Source organism: Manis pentadactyla, chromosome 5 (genome assembly GCF_030020395.1).
Source record: "Manis pentadactyla isolate mManPen7 chromosome 5, mManPen7.hap1, whole genome shotgun sequence".
NCBI lineage: Eukaryota > Metazoa > Chordata > Mammalia > Pholidota > Manidae > Manis > Manis pentadactyla.
Window position 1 is genome coordinate 104,132,773 of NC_080023.1, and position 22,489 is coordinate 104,155,261.

The 22,489-nt window shown below is 34.6% G+C and overlaps 1 protein-coding gene across 4 annotated transcripts in view; it reads left to right on the forward strand.

The window, feature by feature from the left end:
• The window catches only part of BLTP1 (bridge-like lipid transfer protein family member 1), a 216,933-nt gene that overhangs the window by 80,088 nt on the left and 114,356 nt on the right, over positions 1-22,489 (forward strand). For all 4 annotated transcript variants that reach the window (XM_057502585.1, XM_057502588.1, XM_057502589.1 and 1 more), the window contains exons 27-37: positions 2,277-2,527; positions 7,876-8,134; positions 9,201-10,038; positions 12,298-12,368; positions 14,457-14,630; positions 15,094-15,214; positions 16,232-16,378; positions 16,785-16,912; positions 17,246-17,445; positions 19,709-19,906; positions 20,508-20,719. In XM_057502585.1, coding sequence (XP_057358568.1) covers positions 2,277-2,527; positions 7,876-8,134; positions 9,201-10,038; positions 12,298-12,368; positions 14,457-14,630; positions 15,094-15,214; positions 16,232-16,378; positions 16,785-16,912; positions 17,246-17,445; positions 19,709-19,906; positions 20,508-20,719 — 2,599 coding nt within the window. The remainder of the gene's footprint in view (positions 1-2,276; positions 2,528-7,875; positions 8,135-9,200; positions 10,039-12,297; positions 12,369-14,456; positions 14,631-15,093; positions 15,215-16,231; positions 16,379-16,784; positions 16,913-17,245; positions 17,446-19,708; positions 19,907-20,507; positions 20,720-22,489) is intronic.

Sequence of the window (22,489 nt, forward strand, 5' to 3'; positions counted from 1 at the left end):
TGTTTTTCTAATTAAAAAAAAATCCTGTTGATGTTTTTTTATTGAGATTATATTCATCTTTTAAGTTGATTTAAGATACTGACATCTTGTAAATCTGAGTATGAAAGCTTATATGTGGAGAATATTGTTTTAAAAAACTTTGGTTTCTTTGTTAATTATTGCTCAGGAAGCCAGTCAGTGTGAACAAAGTGCCTATGTCTGATTAGGTCAGGTGGTAGGGTAAGGTGCTAATGAAGCTAAGGAGGTGTCCCATGTGATTCAGGTTGTTTCAGGTGGCACATTTGGGTTGGTTTCAGTGTTCTGGTTTGTTAAGATTTATGAAGAGTCTGGGATTTTATCCTACTTACGGGCTAACAGGTTAGCCTGCCACAGTTTCATGGATGCTGGCAGAAGACAGGACTCCGGGTCAGAGACAAAGGGCTTTGTCACTCACAGCAAAGCACTAGGCAGGAATTTTGAAAAGTGGATATATTCATTTCTGATATAACTGGAAGAGTTACTCAGATGGATACACAGACCATTAGTTTCATTAGATTAGTGTTTCTGAGAAGTATCTTCCTAAAGCAGAGGCACCAGCATCTCCTTGGAAGATGTTAGAAGTGTACATAATCAGGACTACCCAGACCTCAACCAGAAATTCTGGGATGGAGCCTCCTGGTGATTCTAATGCAAGCCCAAGTTTGAGAATTAGTGTTTTAGATTGTATAAAGATAGGGAAGAGGAGCTTGATTTGTTGTGCAACTTCTGTATTCTAGATTTCATATCAGGTGCTTTACATGTTAAACGATTTAATCCTCAAAGAAATCTTGTTAGGTATATCAGATCATAATTTTACAGATGAGGAAACTGAGGCTCAGAAATGATAGCTAACTAGTTCTAAGTCCTAGAGTTAGTAAGTGGCACAGTAGGAATTTGAACTCATGTCTAGATGACAGCAAAGCCATGCATTCTGCCAGCCTCTTGCTGCACAAATGAAGTAAAAAAAAAAAATCTGTGGAATATATAGGTCTTTAATTTTAATAGTGCTTTAAATAGTTTTGCTGAATGACCAAAATCTTAATACTTTAAATAGAGAAGTGATTTGAAATTGATAACATTTAATTGAAGTAATACTTCAAGTCCTCCTTCACCCTAAAATTTTCTCATATATTTGTCTTTTCCTTCTCTAGATTCATGTTCCACTTCTAACTTGATATATTCATTCCATCTCACCTTTCACATCCCAAATACTAATTTTTGTAAGATTCTTCCCATTTCCTTCGTCACAGCACCCTATTTTAATCTCATAGCACTGATAATTTATGATTATATAATCTTGTTTGTGGCCTGTCTTTGCCTGTGTATTATAAACTTCACATGGATAAGACTGTATGTGTATTATAAACTTCACATGGATAAGACTGTATCAGTTTTGTCTAGCATGATACTAGGAACATAGTAGATATGTTGAAGAAATATAAATGAATGAATGTAAAATGAAAATGATAATATCCATTCTGTCTTCCTGTGACCCCTGAGCATCCAATTAGATAAATGCATGTGAAAATGCTTAGAAAAATGGACAGCTGATATGGTCTGAGGTGGTTTTATTATGTAAGGTAAAAAAAAAGAAAAAGACTGACTAAAGATATATCTCTTAGATTTATATAATATTTAGTAGGGGCTCAGTACTGAGAGTTTTATGTGTGGGTCACTCATGGAGCCTAAGGAATTTTACGTTTTCTCTCATTGTTTTAATTAATAGTTCATTCAGAGTCTTATTACATAATTATTACATTTGCATTTGTAATAGTTATTACAAAATTATTACATTTTTGTCTTCTAAAATATAGAATGATGCATTATTTTGATTTTATTAGGAAATTCTTACTTGCCTCATATAATATTTTGATGTATTTGCTATGTGAAATAGGCTCTGAAATGCTAAAGGTAATAAAAGCACAATCTATACTAATACTTTTGTCCATATTTTAGATTATTTAAAATTTTTAGTCTTTCTGAGAGTATTTACTGCTGTTTTTAACTGGATTTAAATTATTTACTTCTTTTAAGCCCGCATTTTTGTTAATGTAAGCTGCATCTCTCAATGTTGTTCCTAACTTCTTTTTATCCACTTACTGTGGTGAGACTATTTTTAAAAATAAACCTTTGTGTTGATCTTGTCTTTTCAAAATATTAACAGATAAGTTACATGTAACTAATTATCTGAAAAACAGTTTTCATTTCTTAATGAGTTGTTATGTTGTTGCTTTTGTTTTGTTTTGGGTTCTGTTTAGGTTGTGGTTTTTGTGGCCGGACGATGCACTGAAGAAGAAGAGGTACAGGAACAAGTGTGGCTGTCTTGGTGGCTGCAGATTCTTCGGTGGCACAACAACTGGCCTGGATTTCTTCAAGCTTGAAGAATTGACACCTTCCAGTAGCTCTGCATTTTCAAGCACAAGTGTAGAGTCTGATATGTACTATGGACAGTCTCTGCTACAGCCTGGAGAATGGATTATTATGAAAGAAATTCCCAAAATTGTAGATGGTAATATGTTATTTTGTCACTTGTGCTAAACCTTTATTATCTTTATCCCTATGTCATTCTGAGAAGTTCAGTACTACTGAACTTCTCTTGTTTTACCAGTCTTACAGGTAAAGTTCATTATGATCTGTCTTTATTTTCAGGTGATTTAATGAAAGCCAGACAAGACTAGTGAGATTTTTAGAGTTGCACGAGGAAAAAGTATGTCTACGATTCAGATCCCTGGTTGTTGACATGGGTGGTTTTCTTAGCTATGCTTATTCTAAATACTTCCTTATGTATCACCATTTTCCTAGAACACAGCTTCCAGAGATATACTTAGGAATAGATACGCTTCAAGGTAACAGTTGTTTTGCCAGTTTACTTTTTTTTAATTTTATTTTGCTATCATTAATATACAATCACCTGAGCAACATTCTGGTTACTAGGTTCCCCCCATTATCAAGTCCCCACCACATATACCCCATTACAGTCACTGTCCATCAATGTAGTAAAATGCTATAGAGTTACTACTTGTCTTCTCTGTGCTATACTGCCTTCCCCATACCACCCCCTACATTATGTGTGCTAATCGTAATGCCCCTTATTCCCCTTCTCCCTACATTCCCACCCTCCCTCCCCAGTCCCTTTCCCTTTGGTAACTGTTAGTCCATTCTTGGGTTCTGGAAATCTGCTGCTGTTTTGTTCCTTCGTTTTTGCTTTGTTCTTATGCTCCACAGATGAGTGAAATCATTTGGTACTTCTCTTTCTCTGCCTGGCTTATTTCACTGAGCATAATACCCTCTAGCTCCATCCATGTTGTTTCAAATGGTAGGATTTGTTTTCTTCTTATGGCTGAATAATATTCCATTGTATATATGTACCACATCTTCATTATCCATTCGTCTACTGATGGGCACTTAGGTTGCTTCCATTTTTGGCTATTGTAAATAGTGCTCTGATAAATATAGGGGTTCATATGTCTTTTTCAAACTGGGCTCCTGCATTCTTAGGGTAACTTCCTAGGAGTGGAATTCCTGGGAATTCTATTTTTAATTTTTTAAGGAACCTCCACACTGCTTTCCACAATGGTTGTACTAATTTACATTCCCACCGGCATGTAGCTGTCCAGTTTTGCCATCACCAGTTGTTGAAGAGGCTGTCATTTGCCCATTGTATTGCTCCTTTATCATATATTAATTGACCATATATGCTTGGGTTTATATCTGGGCTCTCTAGTCTTTTCCATAGGTCTATTGTTCTGTTCTTGTGCCAGTACAAAATTGTCTTGATTACTGTGGCTTTGTAGTGGAGCTTGAGGTCAAGGAGCATAATCCCCCCTGCTTTATTCCTCCTTCTCAGGATTGCTTTGGATATTTGGGGTCTTTGTGGTTCCATATGAATTTTAGAACTATTTGCTCTAGTTTGTTGAGGATGCTATTGGTATTTTGATAGGGATTGCATTGAATCTGTAGATTGCTTTAGGCAGGATGGCCATTTTGACAATATTAATTCTTCCTATCCATGAGCATGGGATGTGTTTCCATTTATTTTTATCTTCTTTAATTTCTCTCATGCATGTCTTGTAGTCTTCAGAGTATAGGTCTTTACTTCTTTAGTTAGGTTTATTCCTAGGTATTTTATTCTCTTTGAAGCAATTATGAATGGAATTGTTTTCCTGATTTCTCTCTCTGCTAGTTCAGCATTAGTGTATAGGAATGTAACAGATTTCTGTGTATTAATTTTGTATTCTGCAACTTTGCTGAATTCAGATATTAGATCTAGTAGTTTTGGAGTGGAGTCTTTAGTGTTTTTTATGTACAATAGCATGTCATCTGCAAATAGTGACAGTTTAACTTCTTCTTTACCAATCTGGATTCCTTGTATTTCTTTGTTTTGTCTAATTGCCATGGCTAGGACCTCCAGTACTATGTTGAATAACAGTGGGGAGAGTGGGCATCCCCGTCTTGTACCCGATCTCAGAGGAAAAGCTTTCAGCTTCTTGCTGTTCAGTATGATGTTGGCTATGGGTTTATCACATATGGCCTTTATTATGTTGACGTACTTGCCCTGTATTTTGTTGTTTTATCATGAATGGATGTTGAATTATGTGGAATGCTTTTTCAGCATCTATGGAGATGATCGTGTGTTTTTTGTCATTCTTTTTGTTGATGTGGTGGATGATGTTGATGGATTTTTTAATGTTGTACCATCCTTGCATCCCTGGAATAAATCCTACTTGATCATGATGGATGATCTTTTTGATGTATTTTTGAATTTGGTTTGCTAGTATTTTGTTGAGTAATTTTGCATCTGTGTTCATCAGGGATATTGGTGTGTAATTTTCTTTTTTTGTGGTGTCTTTGCCTGGTTTTGGTATTAGAGTGATACTGGCCTCATAGATTGAGTTTGGGAGTATTCCCCCATGTTTTACTTTTTGGAAAACTTTAAGGAGAATGGATATTAGGTCTTCACTAAATGTTTGATGAAATTCAGTGGTGAAACTATCTGGTCTACAGGTTCTGTTCTCAGTAGTTTTTTGATTACCGCTTCAATTTCAATGCTGGTAATTTGTCTGTTTGGATTTTCTGTTTCTTCCTGGGTCAGCCTTGGAAGGTTGTATTTTTCTAGAAAGTTGTCCATTTCTTCTATGTTATCCAGTTTGTTAGCATATAATTTTTCATAGTATTATCTCATAATTCTTTATATTTCTGTGGTGTCTGTAGTAATTTTTTCTTTCTCATTTCTTGTTCTGTTTATGTGTGTAGACTCTCTTTTTTTCTTGATCAGTCTGGTGAGGGGTTTATCTATTTTGTTTATTTTCTTGAAGAACCAGCCCCTGCTTTCATTGATTCTTTATATTGTTTTATTCATCTCAATTTTTTTTATTCCTGCTCTAATCTTTATTATGTCCCTCCTACTACTGACTTAGGGCCTTATTTGTTCTTTTTCTAGTTCCATTAATTGTGAGTTTAAACTGTTCATTTGGGATTGTTCTTCTTTCCTGAGGTAGGCCTGTATTGCAGTATACTTCTCTCTTACCACGTCTTTTGCTGCATGCCACAGATTTTGCGGTGTTGTATTTACCAGTTTACTTTTATAGGAAAACTTATCAATAGTAATATTGATATCATTGGCCCTTTTGTCGGAAACTACTTTTGCAAAATACTCTTTTTATCACTAAAATTGAGCATGTTGAGAAGAGTAGTCTTTCCTTAAAACCTGTAGGATAATGTTGCAAATATATGAGTTTGTTATGAGCAGTGAATAGTGACTTTAACCCTATTAGATTTAAATTTATCTAGTGTCTTTTCTCTAAAGAATCCAGAAATGGATTTTCCTTTGGGTTTCGTAGTTATGTGTTCCTACAATTAAGTTCAGCATTTACTGCTTAAGTTGTCAAGAAGTGAAATGTAGAAAAATCTTTATGTTCCACCAATATTTGGCCTTTTTCCCTGATTCATTCAGAAACATTAATTTAGCACTACCTTTTGTCAGTAGACAAAGGTAGGAAAGTAGTAGTTTTAACTTCAAGTGTTTACTGGATTGATTTCCCATGTATAAGGAGCTCCTAGAGGAAAGAGCTGGACTACACATGCCAAATTCTTGTTTAAATGACTTTTCACTGAATATTAATACATAAGTATGTGTGTGTCATTTTAAGGTTATTTGACTTTAGCAATCTTGCTAGAATAAGAGCAGGTATCTTATATAGTCAGCCAACACCAGAATTTCTTGACATTTAATGGATAAGAAAGATGTTAAATCAAATTTAACTTAACTGTCTTATTTCTTTCTTATATTTGAATAATCTTTGTTTTTAAGATTTCTTACAGGCATTTTTTTTTTCATTTAATCCCCCTCCTATGTGAGTTCTGTGTTTTGTTTATAGCAAAGAAACTGAGGCTCCTCACTGAAACTGAGTTGCATGAACTCATCCAGCCAAGTATATAGCTGAGCTGAAGCTGAAATCAGGGCCACTAAAGCCACTTGAGGGTTGTTTCTATCCTACTACAGCTGGCACTAATTATAAAGACTACTTGATTTTATAGTCTGCAGGTCAAAGTGTCACTGTCATTCAAAGAAGAAAGTCTACAGGGAGTTTGCACATGGTGTAAAAGCGGAAAGATAGCAAATCTCTAGCAATGAACAAAGCAAAGCTCATTGTAATTCTTATAATATGTAATAGGGAGTATCTGTATTTCCTAGTAATTTTCTCGAGAATGAGTTGTAATTCACAAATTACTGTGAGTTTCCTGTCCAGGGAAGGCTGGAATTAGCCCTACATAAGTGTCTGACTTTGTGATTGTTGAGTTTTTCAGGAGCCAAGTATAGATGTACAGTTTTAGGGTAGAATCAAGGAGGGCACACTAGTAGAATGAAGGATTCCTAGAAAGGTCAGTGAACACTAGTTTCTTATCACTTAGCAATAAGTCAAACCCATTTTTCTTTCGACTTTTATTTTGAATTTTACATCTGTGGTGGTAGAGTCAAATAATATATTGTAAGTTCTTAAGTCTTCTTATCCCTCAAATTCCATCTAGAACTTCATTCTGCTTTGGGGAGAGGGTTTCTCCCACTATCAGGTTTCCCTGTTTTGAGTAATTCAGGGCTGACAGGAGAAGAGGGGAAGTTGGCCAAGAGTTTTTTTTTTTTTTTCATCTAAGCAGCTATGGAACCTTCCTTTATCCTCCCCTAATTTATATGGCATACATGGCTGAGGATTTAAAAGGCTGAGGAAATGTTCCAGATTGAAGAAGGCATCACAACTAAATACAATAGTATATGATCTTAGATTGGATCCTATAGTAGAGTGGGCAAAAGTACTTTAAAGAACATTTTGGGGTCATTTGAGAAAATTGGAACGCACAAGGCAGATAACAGTATTATATAATTAGTAAATGTACCAAGTTGATAATTATACAGAGGCTATGTAGTCTTAGGAAATAAACATTTAAGTATTTAGGGTAAAAAAGGTCATGACATCTGCAAATTACTCTCAAATGGTTCAGAAAATGTTATGTATATTAGTTGTAAGTAGAGCAAATGGGTAAAATGTTTGAAACAGATAATTCTAGGTAAAAGATACATGAAGACTGTATTTTTTCTTGAAAGTTTTCTGTAAGTTTGAAAATTTTCAAGTAAAAGTCTTAAAAAAAATTTCACTATTTATGTACTATGTATCCATACTTAAGTAGATTTACTTCTATATGTGTTTAACATACTGCTATGTGAAATTAGATACTTGTGTTTTTTTTAATGATTTTTTAAATACTTATAAACAGGGAATTAGATTAAGTTGTTACATTTTTCCTAAATTTCTTTTGAAATTATGGTGTTCATGTAACCTACTCTTTTGTTTGTTTGTTTAGGTAATGTGAATGGCATGAAGAGGAAAGAATGGGAAAACAAATCAGTGGGAATAGAAGTGGAGAGAAAAACTCAGCACCTTAGTCTTCAAGTACCATTACGCTCTCATAGCTCCTCCTCTTCCTCAGAAGAGAACAGTAGCTCTAGTGCTGTGCAGCCTTTATTGGCTGGTGAGAAGGAGAGTCCCTCTTCTGTTGCTGATGACCACCCGGTCCAGAAGGAATTCTTGCATGCTACAAAAAGAGATGATGGCCATGTAAGGTCAGTATTCATTTTTGATTTAGAAACTTGATCATAAGAGGATTCTAATTGTTTTAAATTATGGCAAAAAAAAACTTCTTTGTCTCAACTCACCCACTGTAGAAGATTTTTTCTTGTCCTGAACGTATTTTTAAATGAGTAGTTCTTGTCATTCCACCACTCAGAGTGAACTGTGGTTAACATTTGGAGATTATCCTTTCAGTCTGGTGAATATTGTTTTAGTCCTTGGTCCCTTAATAGACAGTTACTTGCATCTTGAAAAAAACTGTTCTCTTGATAGTGTATTTCAGATTTTCCTCCTAACTCCTTTTCTGTTCCTTCTCAGTTTCTATTTCCATATCCTCTGTTTTCCCCTCTTTCATCTTTTCTCTTCCTTTTCCAGCCTGCCGTTTGTGAAATGTTGTTACCCCTCAGGACTCCATTCTGTACCCTTTTCCTCACTCACTCCACTGTACTGTTTCCCTGGACAGTCTCAATAACTGTTTGGCTTCAGTGGTCTGTAGCTAACATTTTAAAGATCTAAACCTCCAGCCAAAACTTTTGTCCCTATAAGCCCAGCTACCTGCCTGATATTTCTACCTGTATATGCCATACACTGCAAACACAGCATATAAAAAATAACCATGTGCCCGTCATGTTCAAATTGCTCTGCCTCATTAAATGGCAGGACTATATCAGTTGCTGAAGTCAGAAATATTGAGGTTATGTGTGGCCTGTTCTCCTTTAATCCCTCTCATTTAATCAAAGGTGCTGGTATATTTCATTGGACAAGCTTGTAAAGGGTGTGAAAAAAGTTTATAAATGCATTAGTTGTGTCCATGGATTATGGATAGAAAATTATACTCTGCGTTTCTTTAAATTTTCATTGTGTTTTAAGCTGCTGAACACATATTGTGCTGTTTTACCACTTTGTATGGATATTTGATTGTAAAATTTTAGATTTTCCTTTATTTGTAAAATAAATAATAAAATTACTCAAAGGATTTTATAAGTATACTTCTATTTATATTTAGAGTAAATTGCATGGTGTACAGTAAATGGTTAATAGCTTTGCTTTCTGTTTTAGTATCCCTACAGAAATTTCAGGAAATAGCCCTGTGTCTCCTAATACTCAGGATAAGTCAGTAGGTCAATCTCCTCTGAGATCTCCCTTGAAACGACAAGCCTCTGTATGTTCCACTCGACTTGGAAGTACCAAGAGCCTTACTGCTGCTTTGTACGGGGACAAGCAGCCTGTTACGGTTGGAGTCCAGTTCAGTAGTGATGTCTCTCGAAGTGATGAGAACGTACTAGATTCACCAAAGCAGAGAAGAAGTTTTGGTTCATTCCCATACACACCATCAGCAGACTCTAATTCCTTTCATCAATATCGATCAATGGATTCCAGCATGTCAATGGCTGATAGTGAAGCCTACTTTTCTGCAGCTGAAGAATTTGAACCCATAAGCAGTGATGAAGGCCCTGGAACTTACCCAGGTAGAAAAAAGAAGAAGAAACAAACCCAGCAGGTTGAGTACAGCAGGGGTTCCATATATCACAGTGTTGAAGGACCACTTACTGGCCACGGAGAAAGCATTCAGGATCCCCGAACTCTGCCGTTCAAAACACATCCTTCCCAGGCTTCATTTGTTTCTGCATTAGGTGGAGAAGATGATGTTACAGAACATCTGTATATCATAGAAGTTGAGAAGACAGTAGAGAGTGAACAGATTACTTCTCAACAACCTGTGATCAATTGTTATCAGACTTACCTTACTCAGTTCCAGGTAATTAATTGGTCAGTGAAGCACCCAGCCAACAAAAGAACCTCCAAGTCCTCATTGCATCGTCCCCTTGATCTGGACACACCAACCAGTGAAGAAAGTTCATCATCATTCGAACAGCTTTCTGTTCCAACTTTTAAGGTATAAATTACTACATCATTAGTTTCCACTAATATTTCTTTAGAAAAATAGATTTTTAAGATACTTTAAAATTACTTTCTCAATCATTTTATCTACCTTTCTGAAAGAGAATTTCTGAAGTCATGACTTCATGTAGGACAGTAAGTCACAGGGTTATTGATGAATATTATAAGTTTAGGCATATCAAATTGAGAAATAGTTTCAGACTTGATTGTCACATGTTAATGTATAGCCTCTGTGAATATTATACTACAAGATTAGGATCAAGTCCTTGTGTGTTCGTATTTTCTGTGTCATAAAAATAAAATTTTGAGATTTTTTTTTAATAGTTGATGTTCTTCTTACTAATAAATAACTGCTTCTGTGCAAACCTAATTCTAGTGTTTAAGATCTTATAATTAAGTATGAATTGGTTATTGTCCATTTCTGTAATGCGTTCTGTAAATAGCCTTTTTTAGAAAAGCTATAAATGTGTCAGAATAAATTTAGTGATAAATTTTAGGAAAACTTTTTATAAAACTATAAATTTTATAAAGAGAAACTTCTTTGATTTTTAAAGACCAAAATTAAACATAAAATCTTACAGAACTGATTAACAGTGTTCAGGAAGCTTGTGTGGTGTATACTTAACTCATGCATATATACTTTTTTAAACTGTCTTAAATGTTAATTTATTCATTCTTATCAGATAGTTATTTTATCGTACTGGGTGCCAGGCATTTTATGTACAGTGATGAGGGAAATGAAGATAGGCTTACAGTTTAGGGGTAGGAGACAGACAGTTAATAACCACTTAAGTATATGATTTCAAATTAAGAAGAGTCTTATGAAGATAAACAAAGGATGCTGGGATAGAGAAGTGAGGGGTAGGGCTACCTAGAGTATATTGACATGAAAGGTCTATCTGAGGAGGCAATATTGAAACTGAAACTTAAAGGCTAAGAAGGAATTGAGGATGGGAAGACCTAGAGGCATTCAGGGCACAGGCATCAGCTTTGCTGAAATTCCGAAGTAGGGAAGAAGTCAGTGTGCACGAGACATAGTGAGTTAGCAGGGAGACTTGCTGATGATAAGGCTAGAGAACTGAACAGGCACCAGATCATTAAGGACTTACAGACCAGAGTATGTGTAGTTAGAATTTTATTTTAATTTCATTGAGAAACTCATGAGAGCTCTTAGGATATGTGACATGATCTCATGCGCTTTGGCTCCTAAGTGGAACTGAACTGTCATTAAAAGAGAGGAAGCAGGGTGATTACTTAAGAGGAATTGCAGCAGTCTGTGCAGAAAGATAACAGGCTTGAACTTAAGTAATGATAGAAAGGTGGTATATGGACTGGAATATGTAAGGAAATTGTGTGTGTGTGTGTGTGTGTGTGTGTGTATTTAAGTACTATTGTGTTGAAAAAGAAACATTAGTGACAGTTACAAAGTTTCAGTTTTAAGGTTGTGCCCATTTTTAATCTTACCCAAGATAAACTGCCTATGCTAAGATTTCAAAATGTCTTGATTCCATATGAGAACATGTTGGTAGGTGAATTTTCCAGTGTAAAAACTCAATGGTCCTTGCTTTGCATAATAGTACCAGAGAGGTTAAAAATAGTGTAGTATTTTCAAAAAGTCCTTCTAGCTTGACTGGGCAGTCAAATCTCTGGAGAAAATTAAGCAAGAGATATGTATCTTTAGACAACTTCAAAAACAAAACATAGGCGATATGAAAGTTTTTATTCTCCATTAAATCTAAATAATGTAGAATTTAAAAGGGTTCAGTTTGGTTATTTAAGGGCATATTTATGTATTATCTTTTATGGATAAAAAATAGTGTCTAGCTTTTACTATAATGTAATGTCTCTCTGGATTCTTTCCCACTTAATTATTGATTGTGGATTGCAGAGAAGACTCTAAAATTAGCTTTAAAAAAGCTTACTTTTTTTGGAACTTGGGAATCAAGACTTGCTTTTTTAAAGCCCTTTCTTTAAAAAAAAAGAACTTGAATTTAAGCTTTAGCTGTATACTTTTTTACTCTCATTGCTGAATCCTCACAGCCCTGCCCTGTCATTTGTCAAACTAATCAGTAGATTAAATTACTAAGTGATTATTTTCTGTGATTTTCTGGTTTTGTTAAATATTTATATTGTATATATCAAATCACATTAACAAGGTAATCTGGATATTCACAAATACTAGTCAATAGCTTAATATTAGAGAATAATTAATACTAAAATTCTATACTATAAATTATGTTTTATATTATCATAGATTATTAAACAGGGGCTCACAGCTAATTCTTTACTAGACAGAGGAATGCAATTTTCAGGATCAACTTCAAAGTAAGTAAAAATTACATACTTTTGAAATGTAAAGTCAGTTTTTTAAATTGAAGTATTGATATAGAATCTTATATTGGTTTAAAGTATACAACACAGTAGTTCAGCAGTTACCCATATTATTAAATCTTCACCTCTTCTAGTGCCGTTACTATCTGTCAACATAAAAAGATGTTACAGAGTCATGACTATATTTTCCATGCTGTACTACTGTTCCCATGTCCGACTTATATTGTGATTGGAAATTATTGTGCCCCTTTATCCACCTCATCCTCCCCACCCATCCACCTCAACCCCTTCCCATTGGTAACCACTAGGAACTTCTCCATGTCATGAGCCTACTGCTGTTTTGCTCATTCTGTTTTGCTTTCTTTTTATATTCTACAAATAAGTGAAATCATGTGGTATTTGTCTTTTTCCACCTGATTTATTTCACTTAGCTCAATACCCTCTAGATGCATCCATGCAAATGGCAGGATTTCTTTCCATTTTATGGCTGAATAATATCCCATGTGTATACGTACCACATCTTTTTTATCTATTAATCTATTAATGGACACTTAGATTGCTTCCATATCTTGGCTAATATAAATAATGTGACGATAAACATAGGGATGCATATATCTTTTTGAATCAGGAATTTTGTTTACCTTGGGTAAATTCCTGGAAGTAGACTTACTGCATCTTACGGTATTTCTATTTGTAGTTTTTTGAAGAACTTCCATACTGCTTTCCACAGTGGCTGCACCAATTTACATTCCTACCAGCAGTGTAGTAGGGTTCCCATTTCTCCACATTCTCGCCAACACTTGTTATTTCTCATCCTTTGGATAGTGGCCATCCTAACTGGTGTGAGGTGCTGTTTCACTGTGGTTTTAATTTACATTTCCCTGATGATTAGCGATGTGGAGCATCTTTTCATGTGCCTGTTGGGCATCTGTATTTCTTCTTTGCAGAAGTGTCTGTTCAGATCCTCTGCCCATTTTTTAATTGGGTTATTTGTTTTTTGGGTATTGAGGCATATGAGTTCTTTATTATATTTTGGATGTTAACCCCTTATCAGATAAATCATTTACAAATATATACTCCATATTCCAGGGTGCCTTTTTGTTCTGTTCATGGTGTCCTTTACTGTACAGAAGCTTTTTAGTTTGATTTAGTCCCACTTATTTATTTTTTATTTTGTTTCCCTTGCCTGAGGAAATGTGTCCAGGAAAAAATTGCTCATACTTAATGTTCAAGAGATTTTTGCCTGTTTCTTTCAAAGAGTTTTACAATTTCATAACTTACATTCAAGTCTTTGGTCCATTTTGAGATTACTTTTGTGTATGGAATTAGACAATAATCCAGATTCATTCTCTTATATGTAGCTGTTCAGGTTTCCCAGCATCATTTATTGAAGAGGCTGTCTTCCCCATTGTATATTCTTGATTCCTTTATCATATATTAATTGACCATATAAGCATGGGTTTATATCTGGGCTCTCTATTCTGTTCCTTTGATCTATGGTTCTGTTTTTGTGCCAGTACCATACAGTTTTAATGACTGTAGCTTTGTAGTGGAGTTTAAAGTCAGGGAGCATAAACCCCCAAAGTCAGTCTTTCTTGATTTTGCGATATGTAGAGTTTATTCTGAGGAGTAACCATTCTTGACTATAGACTTAAAGAATAAATTACCCTAAATTATTCAACTCTGTTGTCTTTCAAGGCTTTGTCCACATTTTTAAGAAGTCCATAGCATTTCTATTAGATATACTGAGCAAACCATAACTTGACATGTCAAAATTGGAAACTAACAAGAATTCAGCATTGTAATTTTTGTATTTTGGAAAAGCCCCATTCTATTTAAGTAAATATGTCCAAATTTTTTCTTATTTGATGTATTAACCATCTTTGATCAATTTATATTTTAGTACCTTATTTTCCCTGTTTTCAAAAGGTATATGGGACATAAAATATCTAGCACAATTCCATGAAATATTTAGTTGAAATAAATGTAGGTTTAGTGATTTACTAATGTTAAGGAAGCTACAACCTCTATTTTTTTTTTCATAATCTTTTTAATATATACTTTGCTTGTTAAATTGTATAGTACACCATATACTCCTCTGGAAAAGAAAGCTGTTGATAACACAGATGATGAAACAATAACAGAAGAGTGGACCCTTGATCAACCAGTCTCTCAGACCAGGACAACAGCCATAGTTGAAGTAAAAGGAACTGTTGATATTGTTCTGACTCCCCTGGTGGCTGAAGCTTTAGACAGGTATTAGTTTTGTCTAAAAATGTAACTACTGTATGTGGTATGATTAGAATATATGATATGGTATGTTCATAAAGAACGTTGATGACTATTTTGACTGAAGAAAAATGAAAATATGTTTTGAAAGGTCTATGTTTCAGTGTCATTTGTTATTTTTTAAGTGTAAACAGTTATGTTGCAATATTATAATAATTATATTGCATTACATCTTCCATTTTTTATTTTTGGGCTGATGATCATAAAATGATCAAATACCCAGGAACCAATTACTGAGTTTGATGTTCTTTCTACTATGTAGTCAGTAAGGAATAAAGATTCTCTGTCCTGTAAGGAGCTTATAGTCTACCTAGGTAAACAAAACCAACATGAATAAAATCTAGAATGGAATATAATGGGACAGTTTAGAGAAATAAGATCATACTATTAAGTGATATTTAAGTTTCATTTACTGTTTTCCTTCCCTCAGATATATAGAAGCAATGGTTCATTTTGCTAGTACCCAACATCCGGCTGCAATTGTAGATGATCTCCATGCCAAAGTCCTCAGGGAGGCTGTCCAAAACAGCAGGACTACCTTCTCAGAAAATGTAAGCAATTTTTACTCATTGAGTAAAGCAAATTGAGTGTTCATTTTACATAATACCCAAATTTGAACAAAATTGAATATATTAAGATTTTATTAGCCATTTCATTTGTAATACATGGACATTTCTAAATAATCTTTGTGTATCATTGGCTCCATAAGAGATAGCATACTTAATGATTCTGTGGATTAAATGGTAATACTAAAATATAGCTTTATTTTATTTTGGAAGTAGCATAAGTCCAAACCTTTCCTAAAGAGCTTTTGCCCTAAGTGAATGAAGATTCTTTAGGACTGGTACATTCATTTTCTGAGGAAGCAAAGCTGCATATTGTTTTGACTTTCCTCTATGCTTAGCTAAATTATGTCTTGAATATTTTTGAGATTATTTTTGTTCATCTCAGTTAATCAAGTCATTGCCTCCTGGTGTGTGATATTCTCCTTATGTGTGGTCCTAGCCACAAAACTGGTTTCTTACCAGTCATATCCTGGTGCTCTTCTGGTAATTCTGCATTTGACTTTCAAATTTATTGGGGTCATATTTGGACTAGAGAGCAGACGCAAGATAAAAGTGAGGCTGATAATTTTTAATGGTCCAGTTATTCAAAATATATTGGCATTTCATGTGATATGTAGTTAGGGTAGAGAAATGCACATTAAAAGAAATTTAAAAATATTCCTACCCAACAAGGAGCCAATGATCAGAACCAGACAAACCTGCCCTCAAGTAAGTAAAATTTAGTTATCCTGAAAAAGTACCTGTTATTATTACCTGTTATTTATTATCATTTTTTCTGTTTCCTTGTAGGCTGATTTCACTTTGTTATGTATCACTTCTTTCAATCCTGAAGCTACCAATCTGTTTATTAGCTTTTCTAAGTTTTGGACTGGGAGCGACTAAGCCAGCTGGCAGCTGGCTCATAGACGGGTCTACAGGGACACAGCGAATAAGGCATGCTGCTGTTGTGGGTGTTGTGGAAAAATGTCTGGGAAATAATAATTCCACTTTGAATCTTTTTAGTTATCTTCCAAACAAGATATTAGAGGAGCAAAAACTGAACACCCTCCCATAGGAACCACTAACCAAGGACAAGCACAAACAAATCTTACAGTGAAGCAAGATAATGTAACTATTAAAGGTCTTCAGGCTAATGTCAGCATACCAAAGGTAACAAACAATAAAACAATATTTTTAAAAATTTTCTTAAAAAAGGACAACATTTTGTGGGTTTTATCCTTTGTGCTTACCAAACTGAATGGTGGAATAGATTGTAATATAAAAATATGTATTTTATTCTGTTGATGATCTAATGCAAGAATTAAATGAATGTGGTTTACTTAAGCAGAATAGTGGGTAATTTTACTAAAATATTCCATATCTGTATTCCATACAGCCAGAAAGTATTCCATAAAGAGTTTAATTATGATAATTTTATAAGTCTGTAAGTTTTGTCTTCACTCTCAGATACCTAATATACCATCTTAACAAAGAATTTTTCATTTTCCTGTGTATTTTATTTGTAAGTGATTATATCACTTTTCAACTCTGAAATTTATGACATTTTGTGTGTTAGATAAACCTGTGTTTGTTACAAGCTTCAGTGGAAGAACCTCCAAGTACTGCTCCTAGTAGAAGTGTGACTCACGTTTCCCTAGTAGCATTGTGTTTTGACAGAATTGCTACACAAGTTCGAATGAACCGGTAAGAAAGATTTTGCTGAGTTAAGCCATGATTGTCTTGCTCGACTTCAGAGCAAACCTAAGTCATCTTTTTAATACATTTCTGAAAATGTTAATGTTAAAACTCAAAACTGGCATTGAAATTTCAGATCTCACTTTGTAGATTAGCAAAGTAAGTAAAAGTTTTTACAGTTTTTACTCATATTATTTTTTATTAAACACTGAAGAATTTGTTATTAATATTGGTTTAATTAAAATGGTGAATTAAAAAAAGCAACACTTATTAGTTAAATGGTTTTACTGAACTAAATTATTTAAATGTTAACCATCGTATTCTTTTTCTTTTAACATAAAGAGGTGTGGTTGAAGAAACTTCAAACAGTATGGAACCTGGCGGAAAATCACATTTTGATAGGTATGTCCATGCCTCTAAGATGCAGCCGCAGTCATCTGGATCTCTCAGATCAAATGCTGGTGCAGAAAAAGGCAAAGAAATTGCAGCCAAGTTAAACATCCATCGAGTTCATGGGCAACTTAGGGGTCTTGATACAACAGGTAGGACTCTACAGCAAATATTTTTTCTTTGACATATTAAATGTAAGAGGATTTTGCAGAAGGAAACATGATTATTTTCCTTTGAATATTGCTACAGTTTGAATATCTTATAAGAAAAAGGTATTTCTGCATATGTTAAACACATGATGTTTAATTATCCATTACTCACATTCTAAACAGAATGTAAGGTAAACTTTGATAGGAAGATTAAGTGGCATGGCCCCAAATTGGAAACTGCTTTTATCTCCCATCTGTTATCTTCATGGTATCGGCTTGCTCACTGTAAAACAGAGAAACTATGATATTTATAGTCTTTCTCACTTTTAAAAATTACTCTGTTGGCACAACTGTATTAAAAATTAATTTCAGTGTCAAAAGTAGATAGTCGAGTCTGTAAAATACAGTGGCAATAAGAGTTCTTGGTAGACATGGCTATGCCTTTTAAAGTCCCTGATGAGATAAAAGAGAAAATTAGGGATGTCACATACTTTTTCAATATTTTCGACTCAGCTGTGTGCATATGCTCATTTAGAGGATTAAGTGATATTAGATTGTCAGATTGAATCCAAAAAAAAAAAAAAGAGTTTTTTAAACTTATTTGAGATGATTACTATGCTAGAATTTCCACGTGGGACAGGTTACCAGTCCTGAACAAATGATTTCCTTTAATTAGCTTACCATATTCTGTAGGCTCTGAAGTTGCCATCATTCCTGCCTATATTCTGGGTCTATGTAACTGCTGTGACTTTCTCAAAGCTTATCTCACCATCCTTGTATTTCACAAAAGCATTTGACCTGAGGATTCCTAATAGAGAGACTTTCCATGACTACCTGAGACCTGCAGTCCTAAAACTGCTGCAAAATACAGTGGCTTGAGTATAAAAAGGCATTTCTCAGCTCTGTAGTTTGCACTGGTAACTAGTTTATACTTGGGTGTTGTACAGTCCATAAGCAGTAACCAAATATAATTTTAAAAGGTGCTTTATACAAAAAAACTCACCAAAGAAAACACACCCAGTAAAATTCCAAGGTATACACTGTGTTAAAAAGGCAGGGAGAAAAGAAATGTAAATGCCTTTGCTTGTATGTATGTAAAATATCTGTGAAAGGAGACTCAATAATCTAATGACATTTGTTACTTATAGGGAGAGGAAGTAGATATCTGGGTGTGGTGGTAGGGCTTTTCTTTGTATACCCTTTAATACTTTTTGGAACTTTGGTCTATGTTAGTATATTACCTAATCAAAAAAATTTAAATAAAATTCAAGTGAAATTCTCACCTTACACCATACACCAGAATAAGTTCATGAAATTAAGGGCAAATATAAGAAATCATAGGAAATGTAGGTGAATATTCTCTCTCATCAATGAAGACTTTCTCATCATAAACAAAAAGTATAGTATTTCATGTGGTGGAATATTACATAGCTATTAAACAACATCTTTGAAGAATTTTTAATGACCTAAGGAAATTATGGTTTCCTGTTACATGAAACATGTGAACCAAAGCTGGGTTTGTAAAATGCTTTCTGAAAAGTTAGAAGGAACCTTACTTCAAATGTAAACAGGTTATCTCTCGGTGGTAAATCTTCATGTGTTTTTTAAAATCTTCTTTTTTGCTTTTCCATATTCATTATCTGTAATCAGAGAAAGAAATGAAAAACAATGGTAAGATAAATAAAAACCTCTGTCAGGCATTCAGGATGTCAGTTTCCATACTGCATATTATAAGTGGTGGAATTGCAGCCATGTCTAATGATGAATCTGTAGTTACACAAAATATATTAGCATAAAGCAATCTTTTAGTAAAAGCTGTAATTTTCTTAGAAAATAATGGTTTTCCTAAGGCTGGGTAATTAATAAAAATTATTTTTTTTATTTTGTAAGATGATGGGGAAGTATTTAAAAAGTAGTTTACTCTGAAGCTAAATTATTCAGGAGCTTTCTTTTTCATTCAGGAGCTTTTTAACTTCACATTTTTTGAGTACCCCCTAATCTTTCTGAAATGAATTCACCCTGCCTGTGAGCAATTATTTGTTAATTATGGAATCTTTTTTTTTCTCCCTCTTCAACATGATTCTAATACTTTTAAGTATGACATTGGACAGCATTATTTTAGAAGTTGGTTGATTAGTCTGCTCTTTTTGACAGAATAAAAAGATATCTTTTCAAGGCAACCACTGTGCCAAATATTTACATTGTTTTTAAAAATACACAAACTTCTGTCTTTAAAAATGGTTGTTTTGTTCTCTTTTGATAACAGATATGGGTACCTGTGCCATCACTGCTATTCCCTTTGAGAAGTCCAAAGTTTTATTTACTCTTGAAGAATTGGATGAGTTTACTTTCGTAGATGAAACTGATCAGCAAGCTGTTCCAGATGTAACTCGAATGGGTCCCAGCCAAGAAAAATGGGGTTGGATAATGTTTGAATGTGGACTTGAAAACTTAACCATAAAGGGTAAGCATTTTTTTAATTCTGTTTAAGTGGGGGACAAATTTGCCCCACATTGCTGAGATGTTTTAAACAATTGTGACTTTCAGTAACACAAATCAGCATATTTAAGCAAAAACTGTGGTACCTGGGATTATTTACCATGTGACTGAAAACTAGTACAAAATCTCAATGCCTGAATGAAAAACATTTGTGGTTCAAAAAAAATTCCCAAATAAAATATAAAGCCATTGAGCTTTTGAAAGTTTGTATCTTTGGAATCTGGATCTTATTTGTAGAGCTTTGCTATGTAGGATGAAAATACTGTAAATCCTTTATTGAGTGAGACTGACTTATATTTGTTTTCTTTTAGATTATTGTAAAAATAGGAAGGCTGAATTGTCTGTAAGACTTTTAGGTTTAGTCTTATATAATAGTAGTTGTGTATGCCTACAGTTCCTTACCTGACAATCCAATCTTAACATTACTTTTATAGGTAAGGACAAAGTTTTGGTGAGGAAAAAAAAAAGATCTTTATGAGATTTCTATTTTTTATTATCTTTATGGATGCTGTAGAGTAGAACATTGATACACAACTATTATTAACTAAATTCTTCCATTTTTATAGGAGGAAGACAGTCTGGTGCTGTTTTATATAATACTTTTGGAATTATGGGTAAAGCTAGTGTCACAGAAAGGGGTGGAGTGCTGACATCCAATAATTCTTCTGATTCTCCAACCGGCAGTGGCTATAATACTGATGTCTCTGACGATAATCTTCCTTGTGATCGAACAAGCCCTTCTTCAGACTTAAATGGAAATTCTGTTTCAGATGAACAGGTTGGTGAATTTCTAATAATAATAATAATACTTTGGAAATATAACAGGAAAACTACATACTCAATCCAAAATTAATTTCTGGAGTGTATTTGCTTGTCCTTCCATATTTTGGATTTTGCTGAAATGGTATTTTGATTTGATGCATATTTCAAGAGTTTAATCATAGTTTTCTTGTGAGGTATTTGGAAGTATTTGAAAGGTGGGTGGGGATTCGCACTTTAATTAGGGAAATTAAAAAATGTGGTAGCTGCTCCGTGGACGAAAGAACTGGAAAGAGCCTAGCTACTAAAATACTAGACAAACTCGGACATCTTCTTGATGTCTCTGATCCTACTTTCCTTGCTGAAAGTCCTTGAATTTTGTCGCATTGCTTTCTTTGAGCTCTCTGACTTTTCTTGGTCCATTCCCTTATGTAGTTCTCTGTCCCTTAAATGTTGGTGTTTTCTCATGTTTTTTTTCTTGGCTATTCTTCTGTTCTGCTGTTTGTCTACTCCCTGACTGACTTCATTTCCTAGTTGAGCTCCATAATTTGATGATACTGTTCTTTCCAATTGGCTATGTCTTTCAACCAGAATTACAGAATTGTATTCAATGCGTTTTTTGATACCGTCATTTATACCTGCTATAGGAACCAAAAATTCAATCTAAAACCAAGTTTATTATTACTTTTCTTCACATTTATGTAATTATAAATTACATAATTCTTCGCTATTATAATTAGTTGCTCATTATCTGCAAACCCTAGTCCCTTCTTAAAATTTCACCTTCTTTAAGACTGTCTTCTATATCTTGGTATACCCAGTGTCTGGTTCACAGCCCTTGTCTGAAACCCATGGGCTGGATGAATTTGAGAAGCCAGATTTTTTCTTTTAAAAGAAAAGTAATATGCTGTGTGTACTACATGTTACCTAAACTGCTAATGGAAACTGCGATAGCACTCCATCTTGAAATATTTAAGTATTTCTGCAGCACAACTTTAATAAAAACCCGAAGTAGAATAAATAGTCTCTTATTAATTCAGATTACATTTTGATGCCACATTGACAAAAAAAAAATAGATTTTCAGAATATTGTGGATTTTAGAATTGCAGGTAAGGGAATGTGGACTTACATTTAGTGCCTCCTGACTTTGAAATTATTATGGTCTCTATTTCACATTGTCTTGTAATACTTAGTATTCAAAGCTGTTTTGTGGATGCTCTTCATTCCTTAATCATCCCACAAGAAAATGCTAATCTTTTATTTATCTTGACCAATAATACATAAAAGTCAGAGTCCTATACGTATGTGTAGCAAGTGCTACACTTTTTGTGTCTTTAATATCTTATTGCCGCCCTGCATTCTCAAGAATGGTAATTACACATTTAAAAAATATTATTCCTGGAGGCGGAGCCAACATGGCGGCGTGAGTAGGACAGTGGGAATCTCCTCCCAAAAACATATATACTTTTGAAAATACAACAAACACAACTAGCCGTAAAAGAGAGACCAGAAGACGCAGGACAGTGGCCAGACTGCAGCTACACCAGCGAGAACCCAGCGACTGGTGAAAGGGGTAAGATACAAGCCCCGGCCCGGCGGAACCTGAGCGCCTCTCCCCCCAGCTCCCAGCGGGAGAAGAATAGGCAGAGCGGGAGGGAGACGGAGCCCAGGACTGCCGAACACCCAGCCCCAGCCATCCGGGCCAGAGCGCAGACACAGTACATGCCCAGGGGGCCCTGGATACTGGGGGAACAGGGAGTAAGACCTCTGAGCGGGTGCTGAAGCTGA